The following is a 17831-nucleotide window of genomic DNA, read 5'->3' on the forward strand; positions in this document are numbered from 1 at the left end:
TCCTGCAAAGCCTTCCTACCCTCGAGCAGATCGACACACGCACCTAACTTGGTGTTGTCTGCAAACTTACTGAGGGTGTACTTGATCCCCTCACCCAGGTCATCAATGAAGATATTAAAGAGAACTGGCCCTAGTACTGAGCCCTGGGGGACTCCACTAGTGACCGGCCTCCAACTGGATTTAACTCCTTTCACCACGACTCTTTGGGGCCAGCTATCCAGGCGGTTTTTAACCCAACAAAGCGTATGCCAGCCCAAAACACGAGCAGCCAGTCAAGGTAGACCACATCCACAGCCTTTCCCTCATCCACTAAGCATGTCACTTTGTCATAGGAGATCAGGTTCGTCAAGGAGGACCTGCCTTTCATAAACCCATGCTGACTAGGGCTGATCACCTGGTTGTCCTGCAAGTGCCACATGATGACACTCAAGATAGTCTGCTCCATGAGCTTCCCTGGCACTGACGTCAAACTAACAGGCCCATAGTTCCCTGGGTCTACCCTCTGACCCTTCTTGTAGATGGGTGTTACGTTTGCTAGCCGCCAGTCAACTGGGACCTCCCCTGATAGCCAGGACTGCCGATAAATGATGGAAAGCAGCTTGGCCAGTTCTTCCGCCCGTTCTCTCAGTACCCTCGGGTGGATCCCATCCGGCCCCATTGACTTGCGTACATCTAAGTGCTGTAGCAGGTCGCCAACCATTTCCTCATGGATTGTGAGGGCCACGTTCTGCTCCCCATCCCCTTCCACCAGCTCAGGGTACTAGGTATCCCGACAACAACTGGTCTTGCAGCTAAAGACTGAGGCAAAGAAGGCATTAAGCACCTCACCCTTTTCCTCATCTCTCGTCACTAAGTTTCTCCCTGCATCCAGTAAAGGATGGAGATTCTCCTCAGTCCTCCTTTTTGTGTTAATGTATTCATAAAAACATTTTCTGTTATCTTTAACAGCAGTAGCCAGACTGAGCTCCAGATGAGCTTTGGCCTTTCTAATTTTGTCCCTGCACAGCTTTACAACATCCTTATAGTCCTCCTGAGTGGCCCGCCCTCTTTTCCAAAGGGCATAAACTCTTTTTTTTTTCCCTAAGCTCTAGCCACAACCCTCCGTACAGCCAGGCCAGTGTTCTTCCGCACCAGCTTGTCTTTGGGCACATAGGGACAGACCACTCCTGAGCCATTAAGATTTCTTTCCTGAGGAGTGCCCAGCCTTCCTGGTCTCCTCCGCCCTTCAGAACTGCCTCCCAAGGGACTCTCCCAACCAGTGTCCTGAACAGCTCAAAGTCTGCCCTCTGGAAGTCCAAGACAGCAGCTTAACTGAACCCCCCTCCTGACTTTGCCAAGAATAGAGAACTCTACCATTTCATGGTCACTCTGCCCAAAACGGCTCCCGACCACCACATCTCCCACCAGTCCTTCCCTGTTTGTGAACAGAAGGCCCAGCGGGGCACCTCCCCTGGTAGGCTCTCTAACCAGCTGCGTCAGGAAACTATTTTCCACACTCTCCAGAAATCTCCTAAACTGCTTCCTCTGAGCTGTATTGTATTTCCAGCATATGTCTGTGAATTTGAAATCCCCCACGAGAACAAGTGCTGGCGATTTTGCAACTTTTGCCAGCCACCTGTAGAACTCCTCTGTGTATACATCATCTGTGTATACATCTTTGCAAGTTCTCAATTTAGCATCTGTTTCCTATGTCAAACAGTATTTGTGCAAGTGTTTGAAATAAAAGCTGAAGTTTTAATTAAAAAAAAGTTTACCTGCTAGTCAAACTGAGGTGCAAAAAGGAATTGCACAGGCAGTGGAAGCAGGTACATGTGGCTTAAGAAGAGTACAGCGATGCTGTCCAGATGTGCAGAGATGGGATCAGGAAACCCCAAGCACAACAGGGCTTGGCAAGGGATACAAATTAAAACAAGAAGGGATTCCATAGGTACATTAGTCAGAAAAGAAAGGCCATGAAGAATGTACCACCTCTTGACAAATGAGAAGGGAGAACTAGTAACAACAAACATGGAGAAGGCTGAGACAAAGAAGCTGTTGAGTACCTCAGTCTTAACTGCCAGTCAGGCTTCCCACATCTCTTGAATCCTGAATCTCTAGACAATGGCTATGTGAGCAAAGTCCCTCCCACCATAAGCAAAGCGCAGGTTCAAGACCACCTGATAAAACTGAACAGATTTAAGTCCATGGGGTCCAATGACATGCCTCCCAGGATCCTGAGGGAATTGGCTGATATAGTTGTCAGGCCACTCTCCAACATATTTGAAAAGTCCTGGCAGTCAGGCAAAGTCCCCGGTGACTGGAAAAAAAAGAATCATCACTCCCATTTTTATAAAGGTTCAGAAGGAGGACCTGTGGAATTACAGACCAGTGAGCCCCACCTCTGTGCCTAGCAAGATCATGAAGCAGATCCTGCTGGAAACAGCGTCAAGGCACATCCAAGACAAGGTGGTGATCTGAGACAGCCAGCATGGCTTCACCAAGGGCAAATTGTACCTGACCAATCTGGTGCCTTCTGTGAAGGAGTGACTGTATCAGCTGACAAGGGAAGACCAACCCACATCATCTACCTGGACTTATGTAAGGCCTTCAACACATGACATCCTGATCTCCAAATTGGAGAAAGATGGATTTGAAGGGTAGACCATTCAGTGGGTAAGGAATTGACTCGATGGCCACACCCAGAGAGTAGTGGTCAATGGCTCTATTTCCAGGTGGAGGCCGGCAATGAAATGCTGTCCCTCTGGGGTCTGTCTTGGGACTGGTACTGGTTAATATCCTTATCAATGACACAGACAGTGGGATCAAGTGCACCCTCAGCAAGTTTGCAGATGACACCAAGCTGAGCCATAGTTGATACAACAGGAGGAAGGGATGCCATTCAAATGGACCTGACGAGCTTGAGAAGTGGGCACATGTGAAACTAATGAGGTTCAACAAGTCCAAGTGCAAGGTGCTGCACCTGCGTTGGGGCAATCCCAGACAGGAGTACAGACTGGGTGAAGAACTCATTGAGAGCAGCCCTACAGAGACATACTTTGGGGTTCTGGTGGACAAAATGCTTGGCATGAGCCAGCAGTATGCACTCGCAGCCCAGGCGACCAACTGCATCCTGGGCTGCATCTAAAGAGGAGTGGCCAGCAGACTGGGGGGGGGGATTGTCCCCCTCTACTCTGCCGTTGTGAGGCCCCACTTGGAGTACTGCAACCAGGTCTAGGGCCCCCAGCCCAAAAAAGTCATATGTCTGTTACAGTGGGTCCAGAGGAGGGCTACAAAGTTGATCAGAAGGTTGGAGTACCTCCCCTACAGACAAAGGTTGAGTGAGGTGGGGATGTTCAGCCTGGAGAAGAGAAGACTCCAGGGAGACCTCATTGCAGCCTTTCAATAGGTAAATGGAGCTTATAAAAAAGGTTACATGAACTTTTTACTCAGGCAGATAATGATAGAACAGGGAGGAATGGTTTTAAACTAAAAGATGAGAGGTTTAGATATTAAGGAGAAATTCTTCACTAAGAGGATGGTGAGGCACTGGAACAGGTTGCCCAGAGAAGTTGTGGATGCCCCATCCCTGGAAGTGTTCAGTGCCAGGTTAGATGGGGCTTTGAGCAACCTGGTCTAGTGGGAGGTCTGCCTGCCCATGTCAGGAGGGTTGGAAGTAGATGATCTTTAAAAGGTCCCTTCTGACCCAAGCCATTCTACGATTCTATTTTATGATCGTGTTCCTCATGGATCAGTACTGGCACCAGTACCATTTAACATCTTTGTCAGTGACATGGACAGTGGGATTGTGCGTACCCTCAGCAAGTTTGCAGATGACACCAAGCTGTGTGGTGTGGTTGCCATACTGGAAGAAAGAGATGCCATCCAGATGAAACTAGGTTTGACAGGTGGCCCCCATGAACGTTGTGAAGTTCACCAAGACCAAGTGCAAGGACCTGCACCTGAGTCAGGGCAATCCCATGCACAAATACAGGCTTGGTGGAGAAAGTATTGAGAGCAGCTCTGAGGAGAAGGATTTGTGGTGTTGGTTGAGCTGGCTTTGTGTACTTACAGCCCAGAAAGCCAACCATATGGCTAGGCTGCATGAAGACTAACATGACCAGCAGGTTGAGGGAGGTGATTTGTCCTCTCTACTCTGCTCTACAATTCTGTGATTCCTGTGAGACCCCACCTAGAGTACTGAGTTCAGCTCTGGGGGCCCAACATAGGAAGGACATGGACCTCTGGAGCCCTTCTGCTATGAAATCAGGCTGAGGGAGTTGGGGTTGTTTAGACTGTTCTCCAGTCTGACAGGTCTGGGGAGAACTTACAGCAGCCTTCCAGTACTTAAAAGGGGCCTACAAGAAGACAGGGAAAGACTCTTTATCAGGGATCGTAGCGATAGGACAAGGAGTAATGGTTTTAAACTAAAAGAGGGTAGTTTTAGATTAGATACTAGGAATTCTTCACTATGAAGGTGGTGAGGCAGTGGCACAGGTTATCCAGAGAAATTGTGGATGCCCCATCCCTGGAATTGTTTAAGGCCACATTGGACAGGGCTTTGAGCAACCTGGTCTTGTGGGAGATGTCCCTGCCCACTGACAGTAATAAGGAAAAAACATTTGCAAAGCAGCATATTGATTTGCAATATTAAACAATTCTTTACCTGCAAGATATCTCTTAAAAAACAACCAGCCAAAAAAAAAAACCCTCAAGCTTCAAAGAATTAGGAAAAAATGGTAAAAGTTGACAGGACACTTTAAAAAAGGTTTATGCAACTAAGCTCTTGAAATTCATTGCTGACATACCTCATTCCTGCTTCCTTCCGTTAGCCCCAGTTTCCATTCTTTCCCTAAGGAGGGAGTGTACCTATACAGATAACTATTATCTTAGGCTTGTTAATAACCAGCAAGATGCTAGAAGTGGAGGCCTAAATCTATTAACCTTAGAAAACGTTTGTAAAAGGTCTCTCCTCTGATATAGTAGATGTCATCCTAGCATCAAGTTTTTGGTGAACACTCAGACAAGCTTAGGAAAAAAGTTACAAACAACCCTGTATTTTAATCAAATTTCTCCTTATGAGGAGAAATTACTTCTTTACATCAGAATCCAATGAGAAGTTTTGCTAAAAATGCATACATTTAGGGAAGCAAGACTGGTATCCCAAAAAAAAACAAATAGAGAAATGAAAATGCCCAGTGGGAATAGCAGTACTTCTTCATGGCAGATAACATTTTAAAACAAAACATAAGATGGAGAATTAATTCATTCAAAAAAGCAGATTCTTTGTTTACAGTTTTTAAACATTTCCATCCATAATGTTTTTAAAGCAAGGTTCCTTACCACCTAAGATTTTGTATTCTAAAACATTTACCAATGAAGCAAGATTACTGGAAGTCTGGTACAACCACTGGAGAATAACATTGGAAGTTCATAAGTTAATTTACCAATTAATGCTCAATAAAACCAGAAGGGATAGTGTGGCAACTATCTAATCAAGCCTACAATATACTTCAGACTATCCTTGAATGAAGCAAGATACTTTTTTCCAGAGTTAGAGCTCTTCCAAAGGGAAGGAAAGAGGAAGCTGAATATTAACGATGTTCACCAAAAACAAACCTTTCTCCTCCTCCCCCCAGAAGTGAACAATACATTAATTTTCAGTTATGTATGCACTGATACAGATGTTGAGATAGATGCATTGCTAATAAAAATTTTGCTTTTTGATTTACAAACCAACAAAATCACTGAAAATGAAGAGAAAAAAACAGAAATGAAGACAAGGCTAGTGTAAGAACTACGAACACTCAGAAATGAAACAATCTTTTCAATAAAGTTTAAAAATACATGGGAAAGGGCAGAAGATTTTACTTACCTGGAAGGTAATTAGGATAACTACATCATAAAACATAAGTCCTTTAAAAAAAACTTACTGTATTTATATTTTACATACTATAGTGCATCTGAGAAATACAATTATTCTAGATTCTGCACAAATTGTAGTGTTTAATTTTACCCAACAATTTATTCATCAGTTCTGGAACCCCTTACTAAACCAGAGAACCTCTGCAAGTGAGGATTAATTTATTTAAAATATGTATATAAAGCTTAAAACATAATTGTTACGTATACTGTTTAGAGTTCATAATGTTAATTGGAAATACCAGTATTCAGACATGTCGATAACTGAGAAGGATTAGAAGAGCTATAAAAGCTAGCTAACTTTGTGTCTAAATGTCTTTTCATAATTGAAGAGGAACAAGTTTGTCTATTAAATTGATCCTGAAAAGGTTAAAGGTGACGATCGTAACCCAGAATGCCTAGAAAGATTTCTGCCAGCAGACTGGCTGTTAGGCTGCTATGCTTGCAGAAAACAATATAACTAGTTCCAATATACAGAAAATTAATCATTTAGAAAAGTAATCAAGTAATCTGTGCAACTTCAGGCCAAAAAAAAAGAGAGAAGCCTTATTTTTAAAGAGATCTGCTTTACCTTTATACAAATCTCCTTTAGCTCAAATTATATCTTGTCTTTTATTCAAACAATCTAATAATTGATGACAAAAATTCCATCTCGCCTTAAGTCATATAAATCATTACAAGAAAATAGACACTTGACATAAAACTCCAAACATTACTTCTCATTCCAGCTTTGACCACTCATCATCTGACCATTCATTATTTAAGATAAAACTGTTGATTACCTGGAACGACACCATTTGTTGCTATTGCACTCATTGAAATTGCAGTTAGCATAGTCTGTGGATAATGAAATAAAGAAAAATTTTTAAATTGAAAGTTTTTGGAAGACAGGACAAGACAAAATGATCTAAGTGTAATTAAGAATGTATTTATTTTTTAATAAAATGTTACAACAACCAAAAGCAGTCACATCTTTGGTTAGGGATTTCCATGTAAATTGAGTACTAAATTAACTAAATCTTCCAGTAGAAGATTTAGATGCTTCAGACAGCCTTCAGATAGATTGGAAGAGTACAGCCCACTGAATGTACTTAAAATAAGAGATGTTTTCATTCCAATTAAATAGCATTAACCAACTGGTCAAGGATCATTGCTACGACAATATCATCTACTAGTGGTTTTACATCCCACAAAATGAATTTATGAACATGATACTAGTAGTTTATGTTTCAGTTGTTCTGAAGTAGTGAAAAATGAAACCGTTCAGGACTCAATATATATCATTAAATGTTTGCTAAAAGCTGATTCAATAAAAATTCATAAAATACCTCAAGCTAAAACTTACTGTGTTTGGCTCAGAGAAAACCCCATACAGGCTGAAATGATGTGACATTCAGTGCATATATTTAAATATAATAGAAGATATTGTCATCTCAACCCATTCCATATCTCTCAATTGCACTGATATTTAAATTTCACAGAGATATTTAACTTTTATAGAGAAATCTTGCTCTACTTATTTATACACAAGAAGGCAGCAGCGTTCTGGTAACAGAGTAAGTAAACTAATAATAAAGAAAAAAGTTTAGCTTACACAGGCACAACACATGAACACGATGATGAAAGACTCGAGAACTCCAGCTGTTCCTACAATCCATGTCAAACGTAGGAACAGAATGACTCCTAAGATGTTTTGCAAGCAGGGCAGGTACACACCAATAAAAGTGCCCATTCGTGGAACCTGGAAACATAGACCATAAATCCCTTTGCACTAAACAAAGTCCATAAGTACTTTCTCCTTCAAACACTTAACACAAGTACTCCATGAACAAACACCAAATACGATTGAGTGGTAGCTTCAGAATTTCCAGCTTCACAAACATTCACATATTAGTTGTTCAGAAAGATTCCTGAAAAGACAGAATTATTTGTGATAGCAAAACCTACTTTTCCTTAGGAATTAGGATGAAATCTTCATAAATCTTCTCTATCTCTTGGTTACAAAATGTCACACAACTTCTTCTAAAATACCAGTTACAGGCTACTGGTGAGAGAATTTACTGGCATTATCAAAATACTGAATATACTCAGTAAAAAGTTGATCACTAATTGGCCTGCATCTAGCCCACAAAATTTTAGACGTTTTTATTTTTTGTAAGTTGAAAACAGCAAAAAAAAAATACGAGAGAAGATGATATAACAAGACCAGAAGAAATACAGACCTGACTACATTTTATTTTTGCAAGAGTTGTAAGAACTGCTGTTACATAGACACTTTGTTGAAGTCAGGCCTTTTCTGTTGAAGTACTCAACTTTGAAGCAGTACACAGTAGGTCTCCAGATAAAGAAGTTAGTCTTAAATCAAATCTCAGGCTGTGATAAAAGCAGTCAATTCAGATTAGCAAGCAAGCGTTGCACTAAGTTTCCAAGTACTTAAAAGGACACAATGTCACTCAGACTATAACCAATATGATTTTAAAAAGTTAATGTCTATGTGCAACATCAGTGTTACTATCTCAATTATCATGGAATTATAGAATTGTTAATGTTGAAAGGGACCTCTGGTCAAACGCCACCTAAGACAGGTTGCCCAGGACCACATACAGACAGCTTTTATAGACAGCTTTTCAGGATCTGCCAAGAGGGACACCCCACAACCACTCTGGGAGACCTGCACAGTAACGAAGTGCTTCTTGATGTTTAGATAGAACCTCGTGTCCTAGTTTGTGACCACTGCCTCCTGTCCTGGCACTGAACACCACTGAAAATAGCATGGCTCTATCTTCATTGCGTCCTCCCTTCAGGTTTTTATATATGTTGATGAGATCCCTCCTAAGCTTCCTCTTCTCCAAGCTGAACACTTCCAACGCTCACTGCCTCTCCTCATAGGAGAGCTGCTCCAATTCCATATTATGCTGCTCTGCCAGGCTACTACTTAATTATCATGTAATTTCAAGCACTAAAGTAGAAGAAAAAAATAAAAAACCACCACACGTACAAATCACACTTTCAAGCCACTATTTGGTGGAATACAAGTAAGTACACTGTTCATTTGGCCAGTCACTTCCAGACGGACTAACACTGTGCTGCATTAACAAAACTGCAGCAGTGGGCTGGAGGACTAGGATCACACTAAGAACAGCGTGAATTATCAGTATTGGTTCTCATATGTCTAACTACACCTTCAAATGAAAAGAAAAATGCAGAAGAAACAAAAACAGACAAATGAAGAACAGCAAAAAGCTAAAGCTGGACTTTATTCCATGCCATTGCTCACTATTCCAGTATCAAATTCCTGTACCTGTCAAGTCTTAATGCAAACCGTTCTAGTGCAAATATTCAGGCATCATACTATGAAACTCTCCTCCAGTCAAAGAAGTTCCAGGTACAGCCTTATTTTCAAACACCTTCTGATGTCTTCTGCAATGTGCTAATTTCCTTCTATTCCTTCAGTGTATTCCTCTATGACTTCAGTGGCAGGGAGGCATACTGAGAGGACCTGGAAAGGCCAGCTGATAAATACATGGCTGAGAGGCTGGCCATTGCAAGAATTTATGTATTTTTTGATTGTGGAAAGGTTTACTTGGCACCTGGCCTGATGGCTGCTGATGGGTCCCACCTGTCTCAAAAGGGGAAATGGATCCTAGCCCAGGAGTTGGCAAGGCTCATTGAGAGGCCTTTAAACTAGGTACAAAGGGGGACAAGGAAGAAATGAGGCTCGAGAGAAGTGAGTCTGGGGTAGCAATGCTGGGGCTGGGGGTTGGAGCGGTGGTGCAACTGAAGTGCATTTACACCAATGCATGCAGCATGGGCAACAAACAGGAGGAGCTGGAAGCCATCGTGCAGCAGGCAAACTATGACCTCGTGGGACCACTCCCGTGACTGCAGCGCCATGATGGGTGGCCATAAGCTCTTCAAAAGGGACAGGCAACAAAGGAGGGGCAATGGCATGTTTATATTAGAGAGTGTTTCGATGTTGTTTTCGATGTTGTAGAGCTCAGAGTTGGGAATGATAAGGTACAGTCCCTATGGGTTAGGATCAGTGGGAAGGCCAACAAGGCAAACATCCTGCTGGGGGTCTGTTATAGACCACCAAACCAGAATGAGGAGACGGATGAGGCATTCTACAAGCAGCTGGTAGAAGTCAAGCAATCACCAGCTTTTATTCTCACAGGGGACTTCAACTTCCCAGACATATGCTGGAAATACAATACAGCCCTGAGGAAGCAGTCTAGGAGGCTCCTGGAGTGTGTGGAAGATAGCTTCCTGACTCAGCTGGTTAGTGAGCCTACCAGGGGGGTGTCCCACTAGACCTGCTGTTCACACAGAAGGACTGGTGGGAGGTGTGGTGGTTGGGAGCTGTCTTGGGCAGAGCCACCATGCAATGGTCTATTATTAGTGAAGCTGGTGGGGGGGGCAGCATATGTCAATAAAACTTCTACCTTGGACTTCCGGAGGGCAGACTTTGAATTGTCCAGGACACTGATAGGGAGGGTCCCTCAGGAGTCAGTCCTGAAGTGCAAAGGGGTCCAGGAAGGATGGATGGCCCTCAAGAAGGAAGTCTTCAAGGTACAAGATCAGGCTGTTCCCTCTGTGCCATAAGATGAGCTGGCGGGGAAGATGACTGGCTTGGCTTAACAGGGAACTTTTACTGAGTGTCTGGGAGAAAAAGAGTTTGTGTCCAGTGGAAGAAGGGACAGGCAGCTCAGGGAGAGTAGAAGAAAGTTGCCAGCATATGCAGAGAAAAAAATTCAGAAAGGCTAAAGCCCAGCACAAGCTCAGCCTGGCCACTATGGTTAAGGATAACAAAAAAGGTTTTTATATTAACAGAAAGAGGAGAGCCAAGGAGAATCTCCATCCTTTGCTGGATGCGGAGGGGGAAGAGGGGGGGAGGGACATGACTGATGAGGATAAGGAAAGGGCTGAGGTTCTTAATGCGTTCTTTACATCTGTCTTTACCAGTCAGGGTACTCAAGAGCGTCCTGAACTGGAAGCTTGGGACAGGGAGCAGAAGAAACCCCCTGCAGTTCAGGTGGAAACAGAGACCTGTTGCTCCACCAGGACTGTCAGAAGTCCATGGGACCAGATGGGATCCACCTGAGGGTGCTGAGGAAGTTGGCAGATGTTCAAACACCACTTCCTCCAAGCTCAAGATCAGTGATTCCTTACAAGAAAGAAGTTGAGCAAGGGGGGCAGGAGACCTGCGTGGATGGGTAAGGAGCTCTTGGGAAAACTTAAACAGAAGAAGAAAGCATACATGATGTGGAGGAATGGACAGACCACTTGGGTGGAATATAAGAACATTGCCAGAGGTACAATTGGGAAGGCCAAGGGCTGGTTAGAATTAAATTTAGCAAAAGACATCAAGGACAACAAGAAGGACTTCTTCAAATACATCAGCAGCAAGAGACTAAGGAAAATGTGGGTGTACTGCTAAATGAGGTGGGTGACTTAGTGACAGCAGATATAGAGAAGGCAGAGTTACTGAATGCCGCCTTTGCTTCAGTCTACACTGCTAAGTCTAGCTCCCACACACTACAAAGACTGGAAAAGAGAGAAAACATGGAGAGAGGAAGACTTTCCCCTGGTTGAAGAGGATTCAGTTAGAGTTTAGACAAGCTAGACACCCACAAATCTATGGGCTCTGATCGAATGCACCCGAGGGTGCTGAAGGAGTTGGCAAATGTAATTGCCAAGCTGCTTTCCATCATCTATCAGCAGTCATGGCCATTTGGAGAGGTCCTGGATGGCTGGAGACTTGCTAATGTGACACCCATCTATAAGAAGGGTTGTAAGGAGGACCTGGGGAACTACAGGCCTATCAGCCTGACCTCAGTGCCAGGAAAGGCAATGGAACAGGTCATCTTGAATGCACACAGCATGTGGGGGACAACCAAGGGATCAGGCCCAGTCAGCACAGGTTCGTGAAAGGCAAGTCCTGCCTGACCAACCTCATTGCCCTCTATGACCGGGTGACCTGCCTGGTGGATGAGGGAAAGGCTGTTGATGTAGTCTACCTAGACTACAGCACGGCCTTTGACATCGTCTCCCACAGTATTCTCCTGCAGAAGCTGGCAGCCCATGGTGTGGATAGGTACACCCTTTGCTGGGTTAAAAACTGGTTGGACAGCTGGGCCCAGAGAGTGGTGGTGAATGGAGTGAAATCTAGCTGGTCACCAGTCACGGGTCGTGTTCCTCAGGAGTCGATGTTGGGGCCCACCCTCTTCAATATCTTTATTGATGATTTGGTTGAGGGAATTGAGTGTGCCCTCAGTAAGTTTGCAGATGACACCAAGCTGGGGGGAAGTGTCGATCCTCCAGAGGGTAGGTAGGCCCTGCAGAGGGACCTGGACAGGATGGGTCGATGGGCAGAGGCCAATGGGACATGTTCAACACATCTAAGTGCCGGGTCCTGCACTTTGGCCACAACTACCCCACGCAGCACTACAGGCTTGGGGCAGAGTGGCTGGAAAGCTCTGCAGAGGAAAAGGATCTGGGGATGTTGGTTGACACTCACCTGAACATGAGCCGGCCGTGTGCCCAGGTGGCCAAGAAGGACAACAGCATCCTGTTTTGTATCAGGAATAGCGTAGCCAGCAGGACCAGGAAGGTGATCGTACCCCTGTACTCTGCTCTGGTGAGGCCACAACTCGAGTACTGTGTTCAGTTTTGGGCCCCTCACTAGAAGGAAGACATCAAGGTCCTGGAACGTGTCCAGAGAAGGGCTATGAAGCTGGTGAAGGGTCTGGAGCACAAGTCCCATGAGGAGTGGCTGAGGGAATTGGGCTTGTTTAGTCTGAAGAAGAGGAGGCTCAAGGGAGACCTTATTGCTCTCTACAACTACCTGAAAGGAAGGTGTGGGGAGCTGGGGGTCAGCCTCTTCTTGCAGATAACTAGAGACAGGACTAGAGGGAATGGCCTCAAGTTGCACCAGGGGAGGTTCAGGTTGGAAATTAGGAGACATTTCTTCACAGAAAGAGTAGTCAGGCATTGGAACGGGTTGTCCAGGGAGGTGGGGAGTCACCATCCCTGGGGATGTTCAAGGAAAGATTGGATGTGTTGCTTAGGAACATGGTTTAGTGGGTGACATCGGTACTAAGGGGATGGTTGGACCAGATGATCTTAGAGGTCTTTTCCAACTCAATGATTCTATAATTATATGATTCTATTCATTCTTATCCACTTCTACTTCTTCCTCCATAGCTCAGAATAAAAAAAAATAAGACAAAATAATCAGTAGCAGCACACCCACTCCTACTGAAAGGCAAATAATTTCCAGTACTCTTTTTCCTATATCTACCCTGAGTTTTCATTCTGTGGTTCATTCTCCAAGCCCTGCCAGTTCCACCTCATCATCTCTCGTCAAATAGAAGATTTTGTGATTTGTCAAGCTGCATGTTTTTGATCCAGCCTTTCTCCTTCTGAACCGATCCCTCTGCGAACGGTTCGAAGCAATCTAACATCTTATTGCAGATTGACTAGGTTGCATATACTGCTTTCCTAGAGGTCTAGATAGGGATTTTGGGTGTCCAGCAGACAATCCTCAGAGATTTTAGCTGTTATCTTTGAGCAAATATGTTTAGAAATGTGTTAGAGAGCCCTTCCCTCCTCTGAACATGGAAAATATAGAACTACTCAGAAAACAAAACTGCTGCCATATTAACAGAGTTTTCAAGTTTTCCTTCAATTTCAACCTGAGATAAAAAATAAAATGCATCATTAAACCAAACAAAGGAGAAAAAAATTACATTGCATCCTCACCAAAGGTAGATAAAAATACTTATGTTCATATAAGGATGGAAGGAAGAAGAAAAGAAGGGAAGAGGAAACTGCAATGCTTGCAGTGCTTGCTTTGAGTCCTAGTTTTACACATTTCATCTAGGACTTTTACAGCAAGTTCTTGCTAAAATATGCTTCCAAGAACAACAAATTGAGTCATATTGTGAACACTTCAATTTTAAGTACAGTATTATAAGTGTCCTGTTTTCAGGCATCCATTGATTTATTTTTTTTTAACCTTGAAAAATATTCCTCTTTTTGTGGCTAGCTTATCAGACGTTTAAATACCTTGACTTCTTTTCGCTTGGTGTCTTCATCTGCTTCATGTTCCACCACACCTTGAGTCAGATTCGTATAGTTTGCTAGTTTATTAAGAAGAGATGACACCATGGGATTGCTATCCATTTCCTCCTGTTGGGATTTTAAGACAACTGTGTTTATTAAAAAGTTTTAGTCATGATTTTATGATACTACTTCAAACAAACTCAGCAGGTTAGCCCTGACTAACTCAAATCCAGAAACTAGCGTGACAAAATACTAGTCATTTGTCAATCAACAAAAGTTCTAAATCTTTTTAGAAGGTCAACACTACAAGGCTATATTGCCTTTTTTTTTTAAAAAAAGCAAACTATCTTAGAATATGCAGATTGTAAAGCTGGAATATAAGGGAAATCTAGAGAAGGGCCATTATTCTAAAAATTATAAGGGACAATGTTTATGGGATTGTACTAGCAGCATCATTAGACACTAGCTGGATGTTGGAAAAAACACCTAAAGAATTGCCTCTGATAATTCTCTCAAGCACCAAGTATCTTCAGACTTGAAGACCTCTCAGGAACCACAATTCTTAAGGATCGTTCCCAAACCTACTGTTGTAGGCTTACAGATTTTTATCTCAAAACATGCATACTACTTCCAAAGCATGCATTTGTTGAAAATATAGGCACATATATTCTTATGACATGTAATTAAACATAAGTAGTATTACTTAACACAGAAGTCAGCCCATCTTTCTTCAGCCAAATATCTGCTACAAAACCAAAGCATGCTAAAAATAAAAATCCCAAAGAAGCACATATAATAAAAGTATTCCAGGAAAACAGAACTATGAAATTAAATCAAGCATGCAAGATCAAACAGAGGTAGACGAGATTAGGATGGCAAACAGTAAGATATAAGAACTAAGGCATCTTTGCCTGAAGGCATTAAGTCATAATAATCACAGTCAACAAATGTTAACTTTTTTGTACTTTTGTACGAAATGTTACAAACAAGTCAGCTGAAAACATGAGACTAGGAAACACACAACAAAATACATGCTATGAAAAGATTGAACACTGCATCAGCAATGGTGATGAAGTCACTAGAATGTTTTCAAGAAGACACTATAACAGCATGATCCATAATCTGAGATATGCAAAAGATAGTTTTCTTTATACCATCAGCTGAGGATTTAACATCAGGCAGTATTAAAAATAACTGATGCAAGCACATATTCAAAGTAGATTAGGGACAATGAAGAAAAAGCAGCAGGTACGGACAATTTATCAACACTGAGGAATACAGCGGCTTATTTGAACAATAGGTAATTTAGGATATTAATGAGTTAAGAGTCTGAAGGAGAGAAATTCAGTGACTAAACTCGATCATGGTTTCTGTCAAAAAACTATTAAAAAATTCTGTAAGTGACAAATAGACATTTAATGACTAACAACACTTTGATTTTTAGCACAATCTTCTCTAAGATTTAGTGAAAAGTAGTAAAATCAAGTATTCTGGTCATACAGAAGAAGGGAACTGAAACATGTCTTCTGTGCAAAGATATTTAGAAGAAAGAAGGAAGGAGCATAAGAGGAATACAAGAATGGTGGGTTGAATACAACAGCAAGATGAGCAAGCAATGTAACAAAGACCTTGTTTAATCAAAGCACCAAAGCAAGACCAGTGGATGCTGCTGGAGTAAAACTTAAGCTAAACTTACTGAAAGTACCATTTCAACGTGAAAACAGCACTTAAGTGTACCATATCAATATACTTTTTTTTGCCCTGTAAATGATTGCAATTACTCAGTGAATTAAACAGGCATTAAACTTGCATTATAAATCAGATGTTTATATTAGAAAGCAGAAATAGCTATGGTATGCTATACATTGTAACTGGACAATATATTTAAGTCATGGCCTATCACAGCTTATAGCTTCGCTTCCTTAAAAATAGTCTTTTTCCCCAGTTCAACATAATATATTTCCCGATTCTTTTAATACTTGATAATGCTTTGTTAAAACCACTAGATTAAAACTTTCAGCAACTACCAACAACTTCTAATTCCTAGACAAACAATTTTAAATGCAAGAAGGCTCATTTCTTCTCTTCACAGCAATGCATACCAATATTTACTGGTTTTGCATATATAAACTAGAATTTAGAAAAAAATGAGCTTTTTTGATTACAGCATTCCAACCTGTTGAAATGTAATGTTTTTCCCACTAAATTTCCCACTGATTTTCCCCCACTACACTAAATTTCAGGAAAAAAGGAGAGGGTTTTCCTTGTTTTCTATCTTATTACCACAACCTGAATTGAAGGTAAAATAAATTTTCTGTTGTAATATTTTATAAAAAAGACTTACCTCAAAGAGTGCCATATTCTTTCCTTCATACATATTTCCTCTGTCCATCTCTGCACTGTTAATAAATGGACTACTTTCCCTGGCAATCCCATCCCCTGCTGTAAAACAAAACAACAACAAGGTTTTAGCATAAAAGGGATGTTCAGAAGATACTGTTTTAAGAATATTCCAGAAAGCAAATGGAACTAAAGTCAAATTGCTGCTTCAAAAAGCGGACAATTACAAATTATCTATCTTGATAAGGAATCACCATTCTGAAAAATCTACAGATCACTTGATGTAGCTATATTGTTTTAAAAAGAAATAATTAGCTTTTTTTTTGCTGTTGTTTTTGTTTGCCTTTTTGTTTTTGAAGTCTTAGGTTTCCAAAAATGAAGGGGTTCCCAAGGGTTAGTTCAAGAAGGTCTGAGTCAGTTGCAGAGACTGCGTCCACATCTAAGGAAATAAAATTTAAATTAACACTCTACAAAGGTTAGTCTATTTTGTCTTTTAAACTTCTACATATTATCACCTCTCTAGTTTACTTAAAAGCTCTCATTAATAGAACTTGACATAAACCTTTGGGGGATGTGGGGGGCATATTATGCTAGCCTAACTTTTCCGTACTTTATGGACTCCATTAAAAAAAAACAAACACTTCTGCAGTGTTGAGGCAGGAATTTATGCAAAAAGCTACAAAATAATTCTTTGTAGAAAAGCTGCAAAAATTGTGGGGATCTAGGATTCTTGGGATCTGTATCTATGATTCTCCTATGAGATGCCATACTTATTCTATTCCTTATTGAAATATCAATCTCACAAAGCTGTAGATCCCCTGCCCTGCTCTAAAACACCTTTTTTAAAAAAAAAATATAGCATCACTTCCACTAATTTCCAGTCCATGCAATACAAGAGGCATTATGTGCTCGTAACTGTCACAACACTGGAATTCCCAAATAGCTTCAAGTCCTTTGCTTGTGGTTTTTGGCCTTATATTTACAAGTTACAGCAATAACACCTACACAGTCTCTTCACCACATAATTAAAAAAGAGCTGAAGAACAAACTGTTCTTTTCCATGTGTTCTCTACTCTCTACTCCTTCCAGGGCACTTCCCCCCCCCCCCTCCCCCCAAAGTCCCAGAACAATGTTATTACTAAGATAGACACCAGAAGGCAGTCTCGGCACCTCAAATACCATCCTGGTTGTAATAAGAGAAAAACAGATCTCAGTCCTTCAAGCAGATGAGACAGAATATCATTCAGGAGTGTTGTCAACCAGTCTTCATAGCTCCCTTAGCTTCACGGTATCACAATACTTACTAGTATCAAGACACAGAGATTCAAAAGATAGCTGTTGTCCATTAGGCCTCTAGAATTTATTCCATGGTCCAGTGAAGATTCATCCACAATCTACTGCTCTTATCTAGAGTTCTACCATAATGTCCAGCTTCCATTTTCTGTTTCTCTACTTAAGATTATGATTTTTTTGTTTCTCTACTTAAGCTTATCGCTGATAAGCTTATCACCGATCCAACTGCTTCAAGT

The 17831-nt window shown here is 41.7% G+C and overlaps 1 protein-coding gene across 5 annotated transcripts in view; it reads right to left on the minus strand.

Annotated features, from left to right (window-relative positions):
• LOC106044342 (solute carrier family 12 member 7) overlaps nt 1–17831 on the minus strand; it is a 78009-nt gene that overhangs the window by 48382 nt on the left and 11796 nt on the right. For all 5 annotated transcript variants that reach the window (XM_066992284.1, XM_013194308.3, XM_066992283.1 and 2 more), the window contains 4 exons: nt 16307–16404; nt 13966–14088; nt 7493–7639; nt 6681–6735 (listed from right to left, as the gene is read on the minus strand). In XM_066992284.1, the coding sequence (XP_066848385.1) occupies nt 6681–6735; nt 7493–7639; nt 13966–14088; nt 16307–16404 (423 nt within the window). The remainder of the gene's footprint in view (nt 1–6680; nt 6736–7492; nt 7640–13965; nt 14089–16306; nt 16405–17831) is intronic.

Source organism: Anser cygnoides, chromosome 2 (assembly GCF_040182565.1).
Source record: "Anser cygnoides isolate HZ-2024a breed goose chromosome 2, Taihu_goose_T2T_genome, whole genome shotgun sequence".
NCBI classification, from domain to species: Eukaryota; Metazoa; Chordata; class Aves; order Anseriformes; family Anatidae; genus Anser; species Anser cygnoides.